The sequence below is a fragment of the Oncorhynchus mykiss genome, chromosome 4, assembly GCF_057628025.1.
Source record: "Oncorhynchus mykiss isolate SJ-2025 chromosome 4, ASM5762802v1, whole genome shotgun sequence".
Classification (NCBI taxonomy): domain Eukaryota; kingdom Metazoa; phylum Chordata; class Actinopteri; order Salmoniformes; family Salmonidae; genus Oncorhynchus; species Oncorhynchus mykiss.
The window spans coordinates 41,678,779-41,701,245 of NC_143025.1; the positions used below are offsets into that span (position 1 = coordinate 41,678,779).

The following is a 22,467-nucleotide window of genomic DNA, read 5'->3' on the forward strand; positions in this document are numbered from 1 at the left end:
ATCAATAAGCCATTGTGTCTGACTGGAAATGATGAACGTTTTATGACAAGCTATTCATTAACAAGAACATTGACATTGTTGGGTATTGTTCATCAAAAACCGTTTTCACCATATTGATTCCATATTGTATAGGCTTGTCAGTAGCCTTTTTGTGTTTTGATTGATGCATGTGGTGTGCATATTTAACGGGTCTGCTCGGTGAAAGGGTATTCCTTTTTACGTTACCGTAAAAAAACAAGACATAACCACCCCTACAGATTCCCCTCCACCGCCAACCTACCTTCCCTCCAAACCAACACATACACCCCCCCCCCCCCCCACTACAGACCTCCCTCCAGCACCAAGCTATCCTCCCTCCAAACCAACACACAACTACCCCTACAGACACCCCTCCACCACCAAACTACCTTCCCTCCAAACCAACACATACCCACCATCACCCCCACTACAGACCCCCGTCCCCCTCTCTACCCTCTCTCCAAACCAATACACAACCTCCTCACCACCACTACCACTCACCCAACACACAGACCCATGCAGTATAAGACCTCCACATCATAATAAACAGAATATAAAGAACAATATAACAGAATAAAAATAACAATATGAACGTTTTTATGACAAACGATTCATTAACAAGACCAATTGACATGGTTGTTTATTGTTAATCCACAACAGTCTACACCATATTGATTCCATATTGTATAGGCTTGTCAGTAGCCTATTTGTGTTTTGATTGAGGCATGTGGTGTGCATATTTAACGGGGCTGCCCGGTGAAATGGTATTCCTTCTTATTACAACCATAATAATGGGATATGGCAAAAAACGATATGCCTGTCATTCTCTGGCTCTGAAAAAGTATTGGGAAAATCCTATTTTGTCTGTTTGCTCCGTGCTATCTCAACCGTGCATACCCCCCTTCATGAGATGTGGTTATAATTCCAGCCTAGAGCGCGGGCTTTCCCCGTGGGACGTCGGCGAAAGGTCGCGCGCTGCACTGTAGCCCAAGTAGGATAACTGCATACGTGGAGTGTGTCTGAAAGTGTAGCCCGATCAGCTCTCGCCTCCCAAACGGCGTCGCTGCGGCGTCTTGTGACCAGACCTGCAACAGGGATAGTCCACTCGACCTGAGCACTGTTCCGGGAGCGAGAGGCACACACTTTCATCGCCCTCAGTGGCTCCACACCGCAGAAAGGTAGTCTAGTCAGAGTTGTGCGTTGATTATCGAGACGAGACGGTTTCAAACAGTTTCTGCACGCACCAGATTAGCCGCGGCATATGGTTGGGAATTGGAAATAGCTCCCGGCGCACGAGCGCAGATCTGTGTGTGGAGCGGTTCCGTTTCACGCCACTGAGAAACGGGGATTAAGAGCGACAGGGAACGTGTCAGCAGCACGGACAGGTAAATAACGTACTGAATATAAATGCCAGACAGACGGTGAATGAATCGCACAGTCGTTTCGATAAAATTACCAGTCAAATTACCAAAAGCACGCTGTAACTTTCTATTATAATATAAATCCATGCACCTCCTTTTTAGTTTCTTTCTGGGCTACTTAATTGAAGTAGGTAGTCAGACCACTGCATAGACGAGCCTATTTCCCATTTTTAAAATGTCCAGTTAATAGAGGTGAAGGAGTTCATCATGTGACTGTTATTTAGCTTTAATGACAGCCTAAGGAACTGTGTTACTGTATGTTTATTGAAATGTCTACCATGTCACCATTCTCATGAGACAATTATCACAGAGTCGGCTACATCGGAGAGTTAGCTCACTGCAGTTGCAACACATTGAATTCAAATAACCCGATGTATTTTCTGAAAGAGTCCAAGCCTATTTTCATGAAAGTTATCTCCCATGAAAATACATTGTTGCTCATAATTGAGATATTCATAAAAAAAACAATTAAGTGAGAAATTGGCCACTTGCCTCCCCCCCATAAAGGTATTTCTAAAATATGTAATCATGGTTATTAGCTGTTTGATATAAGGTTTAATTATTAGTACATTAACAAATAGTGTGAACAGACCAGTGACCTTATGGTACATTTCTTACAGACAAAAAACATACTCCTTATCCTGTCCATTCTTCAGTCTACATATGATGCAAATAATTTAGCATATTCTGTTTTCAGGCACATTTATGCCATACTGGAATAGCTGAATGAATATGAACCTTTTATTGACCGACCAAATGGGTGGAACAGGACTGAATTGTCTCGTGTGTTTTGACTTAAGTGAACCAGGAAGTAGCCTATACTGTAACTTGTTTCTGTCAATATCACATCCCACCCTAACCTTTGGACCACAGTGTTAGTGTTGTCCTCCAACCTCTGAACACTGTTATGATGTAGCTGTGTCATGGACGATGACTCCACTTTTATAAAGCTACCATACAAAGCAAAGGTCAATGCGTGCTTGTGTATGGCAGGGAGAAACAGAGAGAATGAGAGAGAGAATAGTAAGTGAACGGGTGATGTTTAAGGAGCGTGCGGGTCCATGTACAGTGGATGTCGGAAGTTTACGTACACCTCGGCCAAATACATTTAAACTCTGTTTTTCACAATTCCTGACATTTTATCCTAGTAAAAATTACCTGTCTTAGGTCAGTTAGGATCACCACTTTATTTTAAGAATGTGAAATGTCAGAATAGTAGTAGAGTGATTAATTTCCGCTTTTATTTCTTTCATCACATTCCCAGTGGGTCAGAAGTTTACATACACTCAATTAGTATTTGGTAGCATTGCCTTTAAATGGTTTAACTTGGGTCAAATGTTTTGGGTAGCCTTCCACAAGCTTCCCACAATATGTTGGGTGAATTTTGGCCCATTCCTCCTGACAGAGCTGGTGTAACTGAGTCAGGTTTGTGGGCCTCCTTGCTCGCACACACTTTTTCAGTTCTGGCCACAAATCTTCTATGGGATTGAGGTCAGGGCTTTGTGATGGCCACTCCAATACTTTGACTTTGTTGTCCTTAAGCCATTTTGCCACGACTTTGGAAGTATGCTTGGGGTCATTTTGAAGACTCATTTGTGACCAAGCTTTAACTTCCTGACTAATGTCTTGAGATGTTGCTTCCATATATCCACATAATTTTCCTTCTCATGATGCCATCTATTTTGTGAAGTGCACCAGGCCGTCCTGCAGCAAAGCACCCCCACAACATGATGCTGCCACCCCGTGCTTCACGATTGGGATGGTGTTTTTCGGCTTGCAAGCCTCCCCCTTTTTCCTCCAAACATAACGATGGTCATTGTGGCCAAACAGTTCTATTTTTGTTTCATCAGACCAGAGGACATTTATCCAAAAAGTACGATCTTTGTCCCCATGTGCAGTTACAAACCTTAGTCTGTCTTTTTTATGGCGGTTTTGGAGCAGTGGCTTCTTCCTTGCTGAACGGCCTTTCAGGTTAAGTCGATTATAGGACTCGTTTTACTGTGGCTAAAGATACTTTTGTACGTCTTTTGCACTTTTCGCACCAAAGTATGTTCATCTCTAGGAGACAGAACGTGTCTCCTTCCTGAGCGGTATGGTGGCTGTGTGGTCCCAAGGTGTTTATACTTGAGTACTATTGTTTGTACAGATGAACGTGGTACTTTCAGGTGTTTGGAAATTGCTCCCAAGGATGAACCAGACTTGTGGAGGTCTACACATTTTTTTCTGAGGTGTTGGCTGATTTCTTTAGATTTTTCCATGATGTCAAGCAATGAGGCACTGAGGTAGGCCTTGAAATACATCCACAGGTAAACCTCCAATTGACTCAATTATGTCAATTAGCCTATCAGAAGCTTCTAAAGCCATGACATAATTATCTGGAATTTTCCAAGCTGTTCAAAGGCACAGTCAACTTAGTGTATGTGAACTTCTGACCCACTGGAATTGTGATACAGTGAAATAATCTGTCTGTAAACAATTGTTGTAAAAATTACTAGTGTCATGCACAAAGTAAATGTCCTACCTACCGACTTGCCAAAACTATAGTTTGTTAACAAGAAATTTGTGGAGTGGTTGGAAAACAAATTTTAATGACTCCAACCTAAGTGTATGTAAACTTCCGACTTCAACTGTATGTGTGCGTGTCACCGATGTACAGTACCAGTCAAACGTTTGGACACACCTACTCATTCCAGGGTTTTTTCTTTATTTTGACTATTTTCTACGTTTCTGCACTATGAAAGAAAAGTGTCAAACAAATCAAAATATATTTTATGAAGTTCTTTAAAGTAGCCACCCTTTGCCTTGATGACAGATTTGCACACTCTTGGCATTCTCTCAACCAGCTTCATGAGGTAGTCACCTGGAATGTATTTCAATTAACAGGTGTGCCTTGTTAAAAGTTCATTTGTGGAATTTCTTTCCTTCTTAATGTGTTTGAGCCAATCAGTGGTACTTTGAAGAATCTCAAATATAAAATACATTTATTTGTTTAACACTTTTTTTTTAGTTACTACATGATTCAATATGTGTTATTTCATAGTTTTGATGTCGTCACTATTATAATACAATGTAGAAAATAGTTCAAATGAACGAAAAACCCTTGAATGAGTAGGCGTGTCCAAACCGACTGGTACTATATGTGTATGACACAGATTGTGTTCTGGCTTGTGCTGTGTTAGGTAGGTTGCAGCCTGGAACCCTGTGAGGATCAGGTTGTAGGTTAGTCTCCTGTTTCCCAGAGCAGAGAGATGTAAATATGCTGAAGGCTGCCTCTAAACCCACACAGCTACACCGAGATTAAAAAGGAAAAGTTGAACAAAAAAAAACATAAGTAAACCAGTTTCCTTTCCTGCAGAGTGGAGCAAGGCAAGGGAGACAAGACGCGACTGCATGTTAATTGGTGATTTGATTAGTGGTTTAATATTGCAGCTGTGCTCAGTACAGGCATACTGGGGCCATGGACTCAAACTCCCTGTGTTATCAGGCAGGCCGCTAGGAGAAAGCAACGCAGAAAGAGAGAGGAAACTGCATCCTAGGATAGAAATGCTGTTCAGGGGCATACGGTTACCGTGTGCTTGTGTTCTGTTGTTTCTCCATCCAGTTTCAGAAGAGCTAGAGCCAGGTGTCTGAGACCAGCAGGCTGGAAATACCAGTGTTTTAAGTTTGTACGAGTCTCTTGACAGTGTCCAATTTAAAATAGCATTAAAGCAAATTTGGGATGGTGTGACTAAACCTAACTGAACCGAACCTGCCCTCCCAAACCTCGCTACATCTCTCTATCGCCCTTCCTCTCCCATTGCCGACTGAAGGCATCCTGGGTCTGATGTCTGAGGAGGACACAGTGACAAGGAGACCGAGACACAGGCAGTGAGTCAGCCCATTGTCCCCTCACTGTGCCTAGCCACAGAGAGGGTCCCCAGGCCCCCGACTGGAAAGTGACAGGAACAGAGACACGGCCTGAATAAAGAACCATTCACAACCTCTGTCTCTTTCTCCCACTCATCTCTCTCTCTCTCCTTCCCTCTGTGTACTTACTAACCTCTCCCCTCCCTCTCTCATCTCTCCCTCACTCTCTCCCTCAAACCCTCATTGTCTCTTTTCCCCTCTCTCCACCCACCACGCCACCTCTACCCAGAACATCTCATCCCCAGACGCCTGCCTGCCGCCAGCCCCTAGCAGCACCAGCCTCACAGCCTCCCGGCCCCCATGGCATTTGGCACTGATTCCCACCACAAGGACAGATGGTGCCAACCCTGACCCCTCTCCTCGCCCGTGGGGGACCACACCGCCACAGAGAGACCGCCCATTGACAGGAACAGGAAGAGGGAGCTCCGTCGCCACGGCAACTCCTAGCCCCACATCCTCTCCAAGGGCCTCAGATAAACACATTCACACAGCAGGACCTCGGTGAGGTCCCTGTTTTGTTTGTCTCCGGCTAATTTGTGCCTTTGAGATTTCACCACCATCAGACTTCTTCTTTAGGCGTTCCATTCCATGCCTGTTTAGACTGTATGAGAATGTGCTGATGGACCAGGACCAGTGCAGGAGTACGACATTAGTTTGCTGAAAGCCAGTGAAACTTCATCCTGTCTGGGACTTCTCCTCTTTCCCTCCTGGCTGGCCTGGCCTCTCAGGCCTGGATGAATTATTAAACGGACTCTACAGCCAAGCTCAGGCTCAGTGCTGCTGGGAGCTCTATAGGCCTCTTTAAACCCTTGCTGATTGAAGGGATCGGAGTCACGGGGTCACAGGTCAAACGACACTGCAAAGAGAAAAGAGGTAGAAGCAGTTTCTGCCGTTTTAACTGCAGATCAAAGCAAAACCTCTGCAACTCTCTGGCTCTCTTGACTCTCCTCTCCTCCAGACAGAAGTCAAACAACACAATTCTGTTTATTCTTTACTGGACATTATTATTATATTGAACCCATTAATTCTTGATCTACAGACTGATTACCATATAATGGCCGACTCCTATATTAAAAAAATAAAAAAGGGAATAGCACTTCCAACATAAAATTAGACACTAATGGCTTGGTGGGATGAATTCAGCAGGGCCAAGTAACAGAGGAGGGAATACGGTGTCCCTAAAGCATAGCAGGTAATTGGAGAAAAGCACAGCTTCTCTGTCGAGCCGACCGACAGACTGACCTTCAGGCTGAAAACTCGGAACCAAAAAGGCATGAACTGACTGATTTTTTTTCAAGGCTTACGGTTATCTCTGGGATTTCATCATCATTATCTCAGAGAACATTTGCATAACTGAAATATGCTGCACTGCACACAACTACCATCAACATTGTTGGGTGCAGACGTTTGGGAGAAGCCATTGTCTGCACCTGTCTGCTAGACAATACGGAAGGGAGACTACAGTAGAGCGCAGGGAGAGAAAACAGAGGAGCAGATGATAAAGGTATTTATATTGAGGTCAGTGTAATCTGGGTGATATGATGGAGAGGTCAGCTGTGATAAGAGAGAAGGCAGAAAGGCTTAGAGAGGGGGGGGGGGGGGGGAGGGTAGAATGTGTACAGGTGTGTGTGAGTGAGTGCATGCGAGAGAGAGAGAGAGAGAGAGGTGTAGGTGTGTGAGTATTGTTTTTGTCCAGCTCATATGCTACCTTAATTACTGCCTTCTATTCCTGTTCTGTCACTGGCATCAGATCCAAACCTGCTGGGATTTAATTAGTGACTCAACAACACTCACTCACACTGTACACCTCTCTCCCACACACTGCACACCATGTTCTCACACGGTACACACATCCACCTCACAGTTATGAACTGAAACCACGTCGAACATTGGGAGTCCAATAAACACAATGCGCTCTGTGTAATTAAGTATCCCTTCACTTCACACCTCATGTGAACACCTTGTCTCAGTGTGATAGTCCCTCTGTGTTGGTGATGAGGGCTCATCACACCCTGCTGCTGTTCAGCTCCGGCAGACAGGTCGTGTTTGTGTAAGCAGGCCTGCCGCTCTGCGCTCGCCTCGCGCCTCGGCTCGCGCTGCTGACTTTGATAGTAAACACGCTGACAGGCTTTTAAAGACAAGCTGTCTGCGGCGTAACCTTGAGAGTCGCTGGGACTACAGGGACAGCTTATTGATAAAGGGATGAATACTTCGGCCCCTTTGTCGCTTGCGCCGCTATCTTAGAAACATCACCCCCGGGGGAATAAACAAGAGGTTGCTTTGCTCACAACACGGAGGACGAGACCTGGGTTACTACACATAGCTACAGGGTGCTGGTCTGCATGCACAGGAGGAGTGCACCGTAAAGATGACAGGCCATGGTATGAGAGGGAGAGAAAGGTGCGGAATAGAAAGTGTGTGTGTTGTTTGTTCGATTAGCCTCTGATAGTGGTCTCACCTGATTGCCTCTGTACAAATTTGCGGAGTGAGAATGAGGGGGTTTCAGGTTGCCATTTCAGCAGTATGGTTTCAGTCAGTCCAAACACCTCTCTCTGCAGGCTACCTCTGTTTATATGGCAGGAGCTCTACTGTTTACAGCTGCTGTGAAGATGGCATATGCCGCAGTGTGTGCGTGCATGCATGTCAGCAGGTGGCTCTTATCTTCCCTGTCTCTCCTCTCCCCAGGTATCTATCAGGCTCCATCCTGGTCCCATAGCTCTGAGGGTTCAGTGACGGGCTGTCCTCTCAGGCTGCAGTGGATTACATGAGGGAACCTGTGATCCACAAATAATACCTGTAATCCAGTGAAAAGGAACTGTGATCCGGAGAGAGGCCCAGTGATCGATCCACCAAGGGCTGCTGTGATTCACTGAGGACTGAGAGTTTCAGAGAGCAGGAACTATGACCCGGCACTGAGCGTACCAGTGGTCCAGGTTGTGTTCTGCCGTGCCGAGCGTGGCCGTCAGGCTGGGAGAATCAGGATGCCAGAGCTGGAGGACTTCCCCCCGATGCGGGATGACCAGCCGGCTGGTCCTGACCCGGACCAGATCCAGCGCAGCATACTGGACGAGCAGGTAGAGCTGTGGTGGTTCCGCGACCCGGCCAAGTCTCTGCTGTGCTACGCCGTCGCCGTCCTACTCATCCTGGGCTGCGGCCTGGGAGGCATACTCCTCCTCTCCACCACGACCAGCTTCTCTAGTGACTGGCGCATGGGAGCGGGCATGGCTCTGTGTCTCTTAGCCCTGGCCGTCCTCCTCAAACAGCTCCTGAGCTCCGCCGTGCAGGACATGAACTGCGTCCGTAGTCGGAGGCGGATCGATATCCTGAAGAGCGGAGGGCTGTCGGATCTGCTAGTGGTTCTCATCACAGGGCTGTGTCTGGTGGTCTGTGGGGCCGTACTGCTGAAGCTGGCACTAGGACACCACATGCCCAAGCCCGGCGTAGCCCTTAATGATATGTACATCTCTGGGGTGGTGTTGTTAGCTGGAGGGGGGTCAGCGGTGGTGGGGGTGGGAGTGTACACGGGGGTGGTGTTCCTGTTGGAGAGGACGTGGCCGGGACAGAGGTTCAGGGATAGGGCCATGGGGGTGTTCACTATCTCTGGACGACACATGGACCAGGGTAGGAGGGAGACCACCTCTAGCTTGGCTAACCTCATCTGACCTGACCACCAGAGACATGGCATGGGATAGGTAGCCCTAAACAGCAGATGACCGCAACACTCATATGGCCCAGATCTTATCCATATATAGGCACCGGGGAGGGTTGGAATTTATTGGTCCGCTCTGGCTTGAGATAGGTGGGCTTAGTTGCTGGGCCCCATTTGGTGTGAACGTTGGGCCACATCCACCTTGCTGTCTGGGAGGGACCAATGGACATCACATGTGAAGATGGAATTTGAGCAAAGTGGCCACCTTTGGAGGAACTAAGTATCAATTCAATTTTGCAGGTCCATGAATTGCAATATGGGATAGAGAGCTGTGTCTACACAACATGTTCTATTTTAATGATTGGCCATCCTTGGATAATTACTTATGAGATGGAACCCCAGCAGAGCACTACTCTCTATAATGTGAAATAAACAGAATGACAATGACACAGACACTGGTCCCAGACACAGAACAAAGATTAAGATTCATAATGTGTCTAATCTAATAGTATCATCCACTACAAAGCAGTTCGTGAAAAAGCTGCTGTATGGAATAATCATATCATAGAATAATGTAAACAGGTTACTGTACAAAGTGATTTCCTGATAAATGTCACATTTTGTCACCTTTTTATGTCACAGGTTTACAGCTGTGTTGGGTAGTCAAAGGCCTTGCAACTCTACGAAGAATCTGAGGAGAATGCCTTTGTCGCCTGGTTAAATGGTACAATATGGTTTAATTGAACAAAGCATCTGTGTGTTTGCGTGTGTGTTTGCGTGTGTGTCTGGCCCTCGCAACTCCTTATCAGGCAGTACATGTGAGCTGTCTGTCGCTCAGAGACAATAGGGGTCACTGAGGCGGCCATTGTTGTTGTACCGACGGCCGGCCAGGCCAATGGACAATGGGCAGGCTGTGGATCGTAAGGGGTTGGCGTCGCCCAGTACGGCTTTCCCTTACCACCCTCTAACACACACACACACACACACACACACACACACACACACACACACAGCAGCGGCGACTGTGGCTGTAATCCCTCATTGACAAGGGACTGTTCTCTGACCTGAAGTCTCTCTCTGTCTCTGCTGTGCAATGCTATGCAGGACCTGCTCTTTAGGTGGTGGTGCCAAGTAGGTTTGTGCATTCACGACAGAGAGTGCGAGAGATGACCGCCATGAAACAGTGATGGGAGAGGAAGCGAGAAAGAGAAAACAGTACAATATAGCGACACGAGAGAAACCAGACGAGAAAGAGAGACCGAGCTAAACCCTCAGGTGCAGTCCACCTTTTAGGCCATAGGGGGTTCATACTCACAAACGTGTGCTTAATGTGCTTAAACTGGCAGTTTAGACCTTAGGTTTAAAATGTCTATCTGCTAGCTTTTCTCATAGGCAAACCTGGCACAATTGGCCATTTGGCTACCATGAGTCCTTTGTATAGTGAACAAAAATATAAAACGCAACATGTAAAGTGAAATAAAAATAAAAGATGACCCCAAATTTTCCATACACATAGAAAGATTATTGCTCTCAAAGTTTGTGCACAAATTTGTTTACATCCCTGTTAGTGACCATTTTTCCAGGTGAGGCATATCAAGAAGCTGTTCATTTAGCATGATAATTACACAGGTGCACTTTGTGCTGGGGACAACAAAAGGCCACTCAAGTTGAGGGAGTGTGCAATTGCCATGCTGACTGTAGGAATGTCCACCAGAGAAGTTGCCAGATCATTTAATGTTCATTTCTCTACCATAAGCTGCCTTTAATGTCGTTTTAGAGAATATGGCAGTAAGCCTAACTGGCCTTACAACCGCAGACCACGTGTAACCACGCCAGCCCAGGACCTCCACATCCAGCTTCTTCGCCTGCGGGATCGTCTGAGACCAGCCACCCGGGACAGCTGATGGGTTTGCACAACCAAAGAATTTCTGCACAAACTGTCAGAAAACGTCTCAGGGAAGCTCATCTGCATGCTCGTTGTCCTCACCAGGGTCTTGACCAAATTGCAGTTCAGCGTCGTAACCGACGTCAGTGGGCAAATGTTCACCTTCGATGGCTACTGGCACGCTGGAGAAGTGTGCTCTTCACGGATGAATCCCAGTTTCAACTGTACAGGACAGATGTCATACAGCGTATATGGCGATTGGTTTGCCGATGTCAACATCGGGCACGGTGCCAGAATTTTTTTCTCTCCCGGTGCTAAGGGGAGGGTGGGGTGGGGGGGCTTGACCAATACGTGGGGGTGCTAAGAACATTTTCAGGACTATTTACAAGTGCATTTATTCCTGACAATTGTGCATTGGTAATAATGTTTCGGATGAAATGGCTATCACAAGGTCAGAAATGAAATGACTAATATCCAAAGTGCAGCCACAACGAGAAGTGCAATGCATTTAGCCGATGCCTGTTAACTGTGCACACACTTGTAAAACGAACTGGCTATCAGCACAATCTTAGTGATTTATATTTCTATTGCAAACAAAAATAACTTGTAGGCCGATGACATATATGCGTCCGGCTGTGCATTGGTTATAATGTTACCAATTAAATGAAAGGAATAATATACACATTGCAGCCACAATGAGAAGTGTGTTGACCCTATGCCTGTCAACTTTGCCCACATGGTGTAAAACGAGCTGGCTGTCATCACAATCTTAGCGATTTCTATTTCTATTGCAAACATACTTGTAGGCCGACTGACCGACAATATGCATGCGTCTTCTCGTTCCATCCCGATCCCGATCAGCGCGATTGAATCATGTTCCCACCACCGGGCAGGTGCGCTCTGTCAATGAATAAAAGGTCTTTCAGTTACTCCCCAAGTGTTTGTTTTATAGAAGGACGATACGACGATACGTTGTTGAGTCTATAATCTTCTGCACATTCAGGGCCTTGGTTCTTTCTGCGTGTATGGACAGGCAGGCAAGCTTGCTGAGTCAAGGTTTTGCCCAGTATTTCATTCTGTATATCATGATGCGTGCACTTAGCATTTCTAGGATTATCTGAGATTTTTTTGGTCGAATTTGCCTCTGACCTGTGAAAGTTCAAGGAAGTTTCCCTCTCTGTGAAAGTCCCTGGTATGCAGTAAAACGCAATGACTCCCCAACTGCTCTCATATATTCTGTTCTCTGACTATTTTCTCTGACTATTTTCGAACGGCCATCACTTAGAGCATGGCATATTGTTGAGCCAGACTCTTTCTGAATAGTCCACTCATTCCCATGCTGTCATTCCATATTTATGCTCCACACTAGCATTGTGTGTCTTGAACAAACTTGTGGCCTTCTTCCAGTTCTGGTAGCCATCGTTGGTAAAAGCTGCCTTCTCTCCACCATAGTTTCCTGGACGTTGAAAATGGCGGCATGCAAAGCAGAAAGCACGGTCCTGTGAGATAGAATATACCAGCCATTTGTAATCCTCATAACATCTACGATTGAAGTAGCGATCCTGCTGTCCAACTTTTGTGGCTGGATAATGCCGAAGAAGAGGGCGCCTTGGTTCTTCAACAGGTGACTGGCTTAAATCAGAGGGAGCGGTGGCTGTGCTAACAGTGCAGCTAGCAGTGAAAAACTGCTCTGGTGCTCCCTCACGTCGTGGCTCACAATTGTTTTTCTCTCCGACTCATCTTTCTTATCTCCCTCTTCTTCGGCCCCCTCACAGGGTCTGGATTTTCATTTTCTACCCGCACTCTTCTCTTGATCAGAAAACAGTCCATCGCAACGGGCGAGATGGGTGACTAGCTACTAGAAGTTAGCACACACCAGACACACGAGCACGCAGCCAGGGATCAGATTGGAACAGAATCTCTGGTTATTAACTTTGACATATTTCTTTATTTAAAAAAAGAAAATAAATACTAATGCTTTTGAGGGGGCTTAACTGGGGCTATGCAGATTTGTGATGTAGCTATAACCTCCCCTAGCCCCGGTGTAGCTCCGTGCCTGGTCAACATCGTGAACAGAGTGTCCCTTGGTGGGGTTATGGTATGGGCAAACATAAACTACGGACAATGAATACGATTGCATTTTATCGATGGCAATTTGAGATACCGCGACGAGATCCTGAGGTTCATTGTCGTGCCATTCATACGCCGCCATCACCTCATGTTTCAGCATTATAATGCACTGCCCCATGTTGCAAGGATCTGTACACAATTCCTGGAAGCAGAAAATGTCCCAGTTTTTCCATGGCCTGCATACTCACCAGACAAGTGAGCATGTTTGGGATGCTCTGGATCGATCTATACGACCGTGTTCTCACCAATATCCAGCAAATTCACACAGCCATTGAAGAGGAGTGGGACGACATTCCACAGGCCACAATCAACAGCCTGATCAACTCTATGCGAAGGAGATGTGTTGTGCTGCATGAGGCAAATGGTGGTCACACTAGATACTGACTGGTCTTCTGATCCACGCCCCTACTTTTTTTTGAAAGGTACAGTATCTGTGACCAACAGATGCATATCTGTATTCCCAGTAATGTGAAATCCATAAATTAGGGCCTAATGAATTTGAATTGACTGATTCCCTTATAAACTGAAACTTTTAAATTGTTGCATGTTGCATTTATATTTTTGTTCAGTGTATGTTCGGTAACAAAATAAAGAATCTTAAAAATGGTAGAGACACGATCCAATTCCATTTCTTATTAAACTAGGTCAACTTGGCCACCAGAGGTCATTCCCCTTGGTCTGTTTTTTTATTTTTTATTTTATTTCACCTTTATTTAACCAGGTAGGCTAGTTGAGAACAAGTTCTCATTTACAACTGCGACTGGGCCAAGATAAAGCATAGCAGTGTAAACAATTAACAAGTCAAAAACACAGTAGAAAAAAAGAGTCTATATACATTATGTGCAAAAGGCATGAGGAGGTAGGCGAATAATTACAATTTTGCAGATTAACACTGGAGTGATAAATGATCAGATGGTCATGTACAGGTAGAGATACTGGTGTGCAAAAGAGCAGAGAAGCAAATACAGTGGGGCAAAAAAGTATTTAGTCAGCCACCAATTGTGTAAGGTCTCCAACTTAATTTTCATCATAGGTACACTTCAACTATGACAGACAAAATGAGAAAAAAAAATCCAGAAAATCACATTGTAGGATTTTTAAGGAATTTATTTGCAAATTATGGTGGAAAATAAGTATTTGGTCACCTACAAACAAGCAAGATTTCTGGCTCTCACAGACCTGTAACTTCTTCTTTAAGAGGCTCCTCTGTCCTCCACTCATTACCTGTATTAATGGCACCTGTTTGAACTTGTTATCAGTATAAAAGACACCTGCCCACAACCTCAAACGGTCACACTCAAAGGACACCAGAAACAAAATTGTAGACCTGCACCAGGCTGGGAAGACTGCATCTGCAATAGGTAAACAGCTTGGTTTGAAGAAATCAACTGTGGGAGAAATTATTAGGAAATGGAAGACATACAAGACCACTGATAATCTCCCTCGATCTGGGGCTCCACGCAAGATCTCACCCCGTGGGGTCAAAATGATCACAAGAACGGTGAGCAAAAATCTCAGAACCACACGGGGGGACCTAGTGAATGACCTGCAGAGAGCTGGGACCAAAGTAACAAAGCCTACCATCAGTAACACACTACGCTGCCAGGGACTCAAATCCTGCAGTGCCAGACGTGTCCCCCTGCTTATGCCAGTACATGTCCAGGCCCGTCTGAAGTTTGCTAGTGCGCATTTGGATGATCCAGAGGAAGATTGGGAGAATATCATATGGTCAGATGAAACCAAAATATAACTTTTTGGTAAAAACTCAACTCGTCGTGTTTGGAGGACAAAGAATGCTGAGTTGCATCCAAAGAACACCATACCTACTGTTAAGCATGGGGGTGGAAACATCATGCTTTGGGGCTGTTTTTCTGCAAAGGGACCAGGACGACTGATCCGTGTAAAGGAAAGAATGAATGGGGCCATGTTTCGTGAGATTTTGAGTGAAAACCTCCTTCCATCAGCAAGGGCATTGAAGATGAAACGTGGCTGGGTCTTTCAGCATGACAATGATCCCAAACACACCGCCCACGTAACGAAGGAGTGACTTCGTAAGAAGCATTTCAAGGTCCTGGAGTGGCCTAGCCAGTCTCCAGATCTCAACCCCATAGAAAATCTTTGGAGGGTGTTGAAAGTCTGTGTTGCACAGCAACAGCCCCAAAACATCACTGCTCTAAGGAGATCTGCATGGAGGAATGGGCCAAAATACCAGCAACAGTGTGTGGAAACCTTGTGAAGACTTACAGAAAACGTTTGACCTCTGTCATTGCCAACAAAGGGTATATAACAAAGTATTGAGATAAACTTGTGTTATTGACCAAATACTTATTTTCCACCATAATTTGCAAATAAATTCATTAAAAATCCTACAATGTGATTTTCTGGATTGTTTTCCTTCTCATTTTGTCTGTCATAGTTGAAGTGTACCTATGATGAAAATACAGGCCTCATCTTTTTAAGTGGGAGAACTTGCACAATTGGTGGCTGACAATACTTTTTTGCCCCACTGTAAATATAAACAGTATGGGTATGAGGTAGATAAATTGGGTGGGCTATTTACCGATAGACTATGTACAGCTGCAGCGATCGGTTAGCTGCTCAGATAGCAGATGTTTGAAGTTGGTGAGGGAGATAAAAGTCTCCAACTTAAGCGATTTTTTTTTTTTTGCAATTCGGTCCAGTCACAGGCAGCAGAGAATTGGAACGAAAGGCGGCCAAATGAGGTGTTGGCTTTAGGGATGATCAGTGAGACACCTGCTGGAGCGCGTGCTACGGGTGGGTGTTGCCATCGTGACCAGTGAACTTAGATAAGGCAGAGCTTTACCTAGCATGGACTTGTAGATGACCTGGAGCCAGTGGTAACAAGTAAAGTGTGCCAATATTTGCATGATGCATCTTTGACTTGGCTATTGACTTTTTTTTACGGAAAGAAATATGTAGGAGGATTATACGTTTATATTCGTAGCTATTTTTTTAAATTTTTTTAAAGGATGGTGGTTTTGTCATACTTTATTTTATGCTTTCACTGACTGATGGTGCAGTCTGCTAAGGAGGTATGCTCAAAGTTTGGAGGATGAGACTGCTGAGTTCATATTTCACTGGTGGCAACAATGGGGGTGGGGGATAACGCTTCTACTGGTCATCAAGTCAAATAACGTATATTTCACAAATTAATCATTATAAATTGTATATTAAACATTGTAGGTCTACATTTAGGCGTACAAGTCCATGTAATGTAATATGATTATTAGGTCCTTGCAGTGTGTTTGTCTACTAGTCTGAAGAAATATGTGGCTCCTTATTAAATTAATTCTTAATCTTAATATTTAAGGTGTCTGCACTTCTCGTCTCAACACACTAACACAAATGTAATTCTACATTTAAAAGGGACTTTTTTCATGTGGGATTCTATAACCTTTGCTGCAAACTGGGTCAACTATCAGGAGGTAGATTTCCTACACTGAGATATTTAACCAGTCCCTCACATACCAAGTTCCGTTGGACTTCTGTTAAAGGGATAGTTTGGGATTTTCCAATGAGGTCCTTCTCCAGAGTCAGATGAACTTCTGGATACCATGTCTGTCTGTGTGTGCAGTTATGAAGGAAGTTGCGCAATTGCTAACTAGTTTTGGTGCAACGACAAAGTCTAGCTGTTCCTGTAAACTTCCGGTCATTGTGCTAAGCTAGTTAGCATTTTCTCGCGAAACTACCTCTAACTTTATACTGGACGCAGATACATAAAAATGGTATCCACACATTCATCTGACCCTGGGTAAGTAGATAAAGGGCTTCATGACCAAAATCGTGAACTACCCCTTTAAAGGACGCTTTTATAAACAAGTGTTGGATCATGTCGAACTGCGTCGACAATTTGAATTGGCTGATACGGAATTTGTTACCGGACATAATCATGCTGTTCAGCTGGTCATACTTAGGCAAACCTGGCACAATTAGCCACTATGCTATGAGAAAAGCTAATAACGAGACATTTTAAACCAAAGGTTTAAGTATGGACCCAGGGGGTTCAGCTCGTCTGTCCCCATCTTTCAATTGATAAAATACAAATTTCACTGATAGACGAAAATAACTAGAAGAGAAAGTACAAAGACATTTATTTATTTATACATAGGTCCTTTTGCCTCCTATTGACTTACATATGGTTAATAAATAAGATATTGAGAGATTGAAAAACACATGTACTAATCATTAAAACCCCACTGGAGAGAATATCTGAAAGAAAATCGTCATCTTTGTTCTGTTCCTCAAACAACTATTTTACAAGGAAAGTGTAATATGGGATTTCATACAGTAGGCCTACACACCGCAAACTCATGCACATAACAAATTGACTGTAGCGTCTAGTCTGGGCTGAACCTTTCAACTCTATTCCTCTGGCAGAGACCCAAGGCTGATATGAGGGGTTGGTGCCCAACAGACTACAGTAACTATACCAAACAACACCTGCTTTGGAAAAGTTGGGTGTTTTTTTTTTATGGAGAAAAATAAAATATAAAAACAATTTTAACACATTTTGGCATACAATAGCCAGGCAAGGTCTTGTTCATACTGGTCCACCTGTATTTCTGGAGGGTTATTTCTTTCTTTCATGTATTTTCCTCAAGTGATCTGTTCCCGCCAGGTAGATAAACTACTTCCTTGTCAGTATAGCAAAAAGAAAAATAATTCCTTCAGTCTTTTCCATATAGTTAGTTGTAAGCTGAGTGCAAATACAAAGATTGCAATATTGTTTTTTTTTTGTATTACTTAGTAATCGGTGATCTGACCAGCTCGGTGTTCATTTCATGAGACTGAATGCTGTTACAGAACTGACCCCACGATAACATCAACTGACAACCACACCCACCAGATACAAGTTTATCAGTGCTGTGTAAAAGCCACGTTTCAATGTTCACAGACTTTCAACCATGTCTCACACCCTGAATTCTTACGGTAAATTAAACACACTGTGCCTTGAGAATAAACAAACTATACAATTTTTGCAACACGACCAATAGGGAAAAACCCCTACATTCATTACTCTATAAACTGAGAAAACATGTCTCCAGATGCTGTAAAACTTTTGCCAAAGGTAACACATCAGTCGAGTTCTGAAGGGAAACTATGGGAAGGTCTCAATTGCCTACTCCTCGCGTCGTCTCTCCTCGTCTCCTTCTCAAAACCCATTGGAGGAGATGGTCAGAGGGGTGGGACCTCTGGCTTCCTCATCCAATGGGGTTTGAGGAAATGACAAAGAGAGGACGAGAGGAGTATGCAATTGAGATCGTCACAGTCTTTACTGTACTCAATGTCTGCAGATCAGGGGCATGATGGCTGCCTGGTCCTTTTGGAGAGTGGTGAAAATTGTTACCCTTTCCTTGTCCTCTGCTGTCCCTCACTCCCAGGGAGCCAGAGAGAGGGGGAGGGAGTGAAGATCCATTCGTCTGGCAGCAGGCTTGCCCTTAGTTTGTCCGAAGTTGGTAATCTGCCAAAAGAGGGAGATGTAACAGTAATACATTAACACTGTTCTATGTATCATCACTTTGCCCCTGTACTGTGGCTGATCACATTAACGCTGTTAGCATCTAAACCCACAAAACTGGGGCTCGGCGTGCCTGTGGCTTCTGCCGAGTCCCCAACAACCGGATGTTCAGGTTTTCAGGGGGAAATAAAAAGAGAGCCTTTGACATGACTTCCGCTTTTGGATGGGAACAAGGCGACACATCTTAACTCCTCCAAATTTCCTGGATTGGTTGAACAGTCAAAAAAGAACATCCTCCTACATTTAAAAAAAAAATTATTGTCAAGACCAGTATGTCGGGGATCTCGTTTCATGCATTTGCTACGTTAGGTTAGAGTGACAGTGATCACATTTGGGTCAGTGGAGCAGTTATAAATGGCATTACAATAACCACTTAGAACTCGCTTATGAATAAGTCAACACTGCCAGTGTAAGGTATCTGAGTGTGGTGCGCCTCTCTCTTTATCTCTCTCTCTCTCTCCCTTCCTCTCACTCACTCTCCATCTCTCTGCCTCCATCCCTCTCTCTCTCTACCTCTGCTGATTACAGTGGAAAGGTGATAGTCACCTTGGCATGCAGAGTGACAAGTGACACGGAGAACCTAATGGCACCAAGGCATAATTCTGATCCCCCATGCCCCAGCTTTATAAGGAGAGGTAATGGATATGAAAGCTGGGTTCACTACTGGGCCGTATAGTGCTGAGATAAGGAGTGTGTGTTTGTGTGTGTCTCACCTCCACTCTGTGTTATGTAGCGTACCCACGGTAACGCCTGATAGCCGCTCTTCTCAATGATCTTAAGATAGCGTACCTGAGGAGGAGCAAAGAACAGTTACATAAACAACAGACACACACACACCACACATACTGGTGAGACTGCTCCTTCCAACCTGTATGCACTATTCAATGAAACTCGTGTGGCTCTACGAGGGTTCACGTTAACAGAGATAAAATGGGTTCGGTTAACTTACCTGGATACCAGATACAGTGAAATAGGGGATCTCAAAGTTGACAGTGATGGGCCTCTTCCCCTCCAACTCATCACTCTCCACACTAGGCAGCCCAAAGTGAGCCCTCATCATGTACTCCTTGCCTCCCTACACACAAAACACACACGATCACACACTTTCATTGGGAAATTTGTGGCATTTCTCTCCGGTAGGTTTCTTTGTAACATACCTGATCTTAACAAAACAAAACTAGCTAGACTATACATTCCTATACTTGTAAAACTCTCCTCACACCTGCACTAGGGCAGGATACATCTGCAGTTCACAGGACTGCCTTGTCCAATCAAGGTAAAGTAAACAACTACAGAGGTGACTTGGATGTCGTTGGTCACACATCGAACCCATTCCCCTATCACACATCACTATAACACCACTACACAGTTATTAAAACTGTCCGTGCGACTCTGTTGTTTTTCAAAGCCAGGAAGGATGTGGGTTTACAGCAGCAGAGAGAGCTGACAGTCATATGCTGAATGTAATGTTAATAGTCATGGGGTTGAGTGCAGTATCCTTATCGGTCTTTATCAATATGAAGTGTTGGGGCGTTTTATATTTCCTCTAAAGCCGTTATCAGTCATTACTTGGCTAACCTCCCCTGGGTTCGTCTGGTGGCAGTGTAAAAACATGCTATCTATAAATGTGCTGCTTCCTGTGAGAATACAGTATGTACTGCCTTCCGAGAATGGTAGGACAAGACTCTATTTTTACTATTTAGTTCCCATTCAGTCGATAATTACACTTGGGGTTGTTCCACTTCAAAAAGCTCATGTTAGTGTTCCTGCAACATTATTTTATTGAAATAGAATTTGATCTCTAAGAAATGAAGTTAATTGATTGCATCCAAATTGGCCATTTTAATTTATAGGATTCATGTAATATTTAATAAATATAGTACCTAACAGTCGCTTTGGACAAAACTTTTTTTGACTAACAAAGAGGAATCCAAAGGAATGGTCAATAGCCCCCCCACGGACACCCTACACCCTACGTCAATCCCACCCCAACAACGAGTAGATAGTATCAGTTCACTATGTCTGACAGTAGTACGGAGCTGCGGCTCTGAGTATTGTTTCTTCATCCTATGTAATGTATTCCCAGTGAAATTTGTGACTTTAAAAAAAATCCTCTTTTTATTGAAGTTGTTAGGTTTATGTCCCATCCTAAATTCTGTTATTACCAGAATGTTAAAGGGATAGTTCACCCAATTTACTAAATTAAATTGGTTTCCTTACCCTTTAAGTAGTCTATTGACAAGGTATGAAAGTAACCCAGGCTTTGGTTTTGTTGGCCACTGTTGTGGCACAAAAGTAAAGTATCTAAAAAATAAGTCAATGATGTTACTTATAGATTATTTGGAAATGAGGTGTGAAAATGCTAATATAGGTACCATTAACTTGCATTGGATTTGTCACAAATACATACTTAGCATTTGAAACAGTGGCCAGGTAAACATAAACCAAAGCATGGGTTGCTGTTATACCTTGTCCATAGAGGAAACCAATATGTCATTTTGTAATTTAAGCGAACTATCCCTTTAACATTAATAGTAGGAACAGCAGCCTTCTTGTGGTCAAAACCTGGTATTATCAGGATGTAGGATGGGACATAAACCTAACAACTTCAAAGACTTATTTCTATGAACGGGGGAGAAAAAAATATATATACCAAATTCACTGAATACATTACATAGGATGAAGAAACAATATTCCAAGCTGCAGCTCCATACAACTTCTCAGACATAGTATCAGTTCTCTATCTACTCATTGTTGGGTAGGGATTGGTGTGGGTGGGACTTTTAATCATTTATTTGGATTCCTCATTTTATTTAAAAAAAAGTTTGGTCCAATCGACTAAGGCAATATATTTACTGAATATTATATGAATCCAATAAATGAAAATGGCCAATTTGAGTGCAATCAATTCTTAATTTCTCAGAGATCAAATTATATTTCAACAAAACAATGTTGCAGGAATGCAAATCCTAACTAGAGAAACGATTTCAGAACAATCGGAGATGGTGGGTGTGATGGCTTCCTGAAAGGACATGGAATGACACCATAGTATGGTAATGAAGAGTTACAACTGTTGTATAGCCCTTGTATTACTCTTGGGTGAGCAAGGCTTGAACAAATAGCATCTAAAAACACATGGTGACTGTTACAATATCTATGATAATAGCAGAGGATGCACGAACAGGAATGCATCGACTGCCATCTGCAATAGGTTATTAGCATAGTAATGTTGAGTTTATCTCATGACGCTAGCTGTGTCCATGTAGGCTACTTACAGGGAAGGACTTGATGTTCCACTGCACCACGCTCTTCTCGGGAAGATACTTGCAGCTGCCTGTGCTCGTCTTGAATTTAGGCGAGTCGGCGTCGCTGGGCACGGGTACCATGATGGCTACGTTGTTGGCGGTGGAGCGGCTCTTAAACTGACTCTTGGCCTGCAGGGTGGAGGGGAAAAGGTAAGGGTCACAGGGTTACCGACAAGGACGTGCAGTGACATAAAGAGGGGGAGGGGGGCAATTTATGGGGTAAAACCCGCTTTTACACTACAGCGATGATGACACAGTCATGAGGAAAGAAACACAGTCATGGACATGGAACGGAGGCTATTGTATGAAGAATTTCCTGTTAAATTATTAACTTGCTATGAGTTTAAGGGTGAGGAAACAGTCCCAACCCAACGGTTTTCGCACATTGAAGCAAAAAATGGAAACGACATGGATCTGTGTCTATGTACTTAAGAGTCTGGAACTATGTACTTAAGAGAGGTCAGTGTTGGAGCTACTGGTGAAACACAGTAGATGTTGACAGTTTGACAGTGAATGATGGTGGACATCCTTTACCTTAACCTTGATCTCAACTCGGCTGTGGGAGAACTTCTCAATCACACTCTCGATCCATATAAGAGGCTTCACCTGTCACG

At 44.1% G+C, this 22,467-nt stretch overlaps 2 protein-coding genes across 5 annotated transcripts in view; one reads left to right on the top strand and one right to left on the bottom strand.

Annotated features, from left to right (window-relative positions):
- The first annotated feature begins 811 nt into the window (after window positions 1–811).
- On the top strand, window positions 812–16,340 carry tmem125a (transmembrane protein 125a). 4 transcript variants are annotated; one of them, XR_016495271.1, is made up of 4 exons: window positions 881–1,403; window positions 5,575–6,849; window positions 8,031–9,718; window positions 10,099–10,513. XR_016495271.1 is itself a non-coding variant. In XM_021599704.3 (3 exons), the coding sequence occupies exon 3, from the start codon at window positions 8,327–8,329 to the stop codon at window positions 9,005–9,007; it is 681 nt and encodes a 226-aa protein (XP_021455379.1). In that variant the 5' UTR covers window positions 881–1,403; window positions 5,575–6,849; window positions 8,031–8,326; the 3' UTR covers window positions 9,008–16,340. The 4 variants fall into 4 exon arrangements, 2 of the variants coding, with proteins under 2 accessions (XP_021455378.1, XP_021455379.1); XM_021599704.3 differs by having other exon boundaries at window positions 8,031–16,340; XR_016495272.1 differs by lacking the exon at window positions 5,575–6,849 and having other exon boundaries at window positions 886–1,403.
- Window positions 16,341–17,104: 764 nt separating this feature from the next.
- ap1m3 (adaptor related protein complex 1 subunit mu 3) overlaps window positions 17,105–22,467 on the bottom strand; it is a 33,651-nt gene continuing 28,288 nt past the window's right edge. Inside the window, exons 8-12 of the mRNA XM_021599705.3 lie at window positions 22,388–22,459; window positions 21,824–21,982; window positions 19,498–19,623; window positions 19,262–19,337; window positions 17,105–18,491 (exon numbers count right to left, since the gene is read on the bottom strand). Of these exons, the coding sequence (XP_021455380.1) occupies window positions 18,469–18,491; window positions 19,262–19,337; window positions 19,498–19,623; window positions 21,824–21,982; window positions 22,388–22,459 (456 nt within the window). The 3' untranslated portion in view covers window positions 17,105–18,468. The remainder of the gene's footprint in view (window positions 18,492–19,261; window positions 19,338–19,497; window positions 19,624–21,823; window positions 21,983–22,387; window positions 22,460–22,467) is intronic.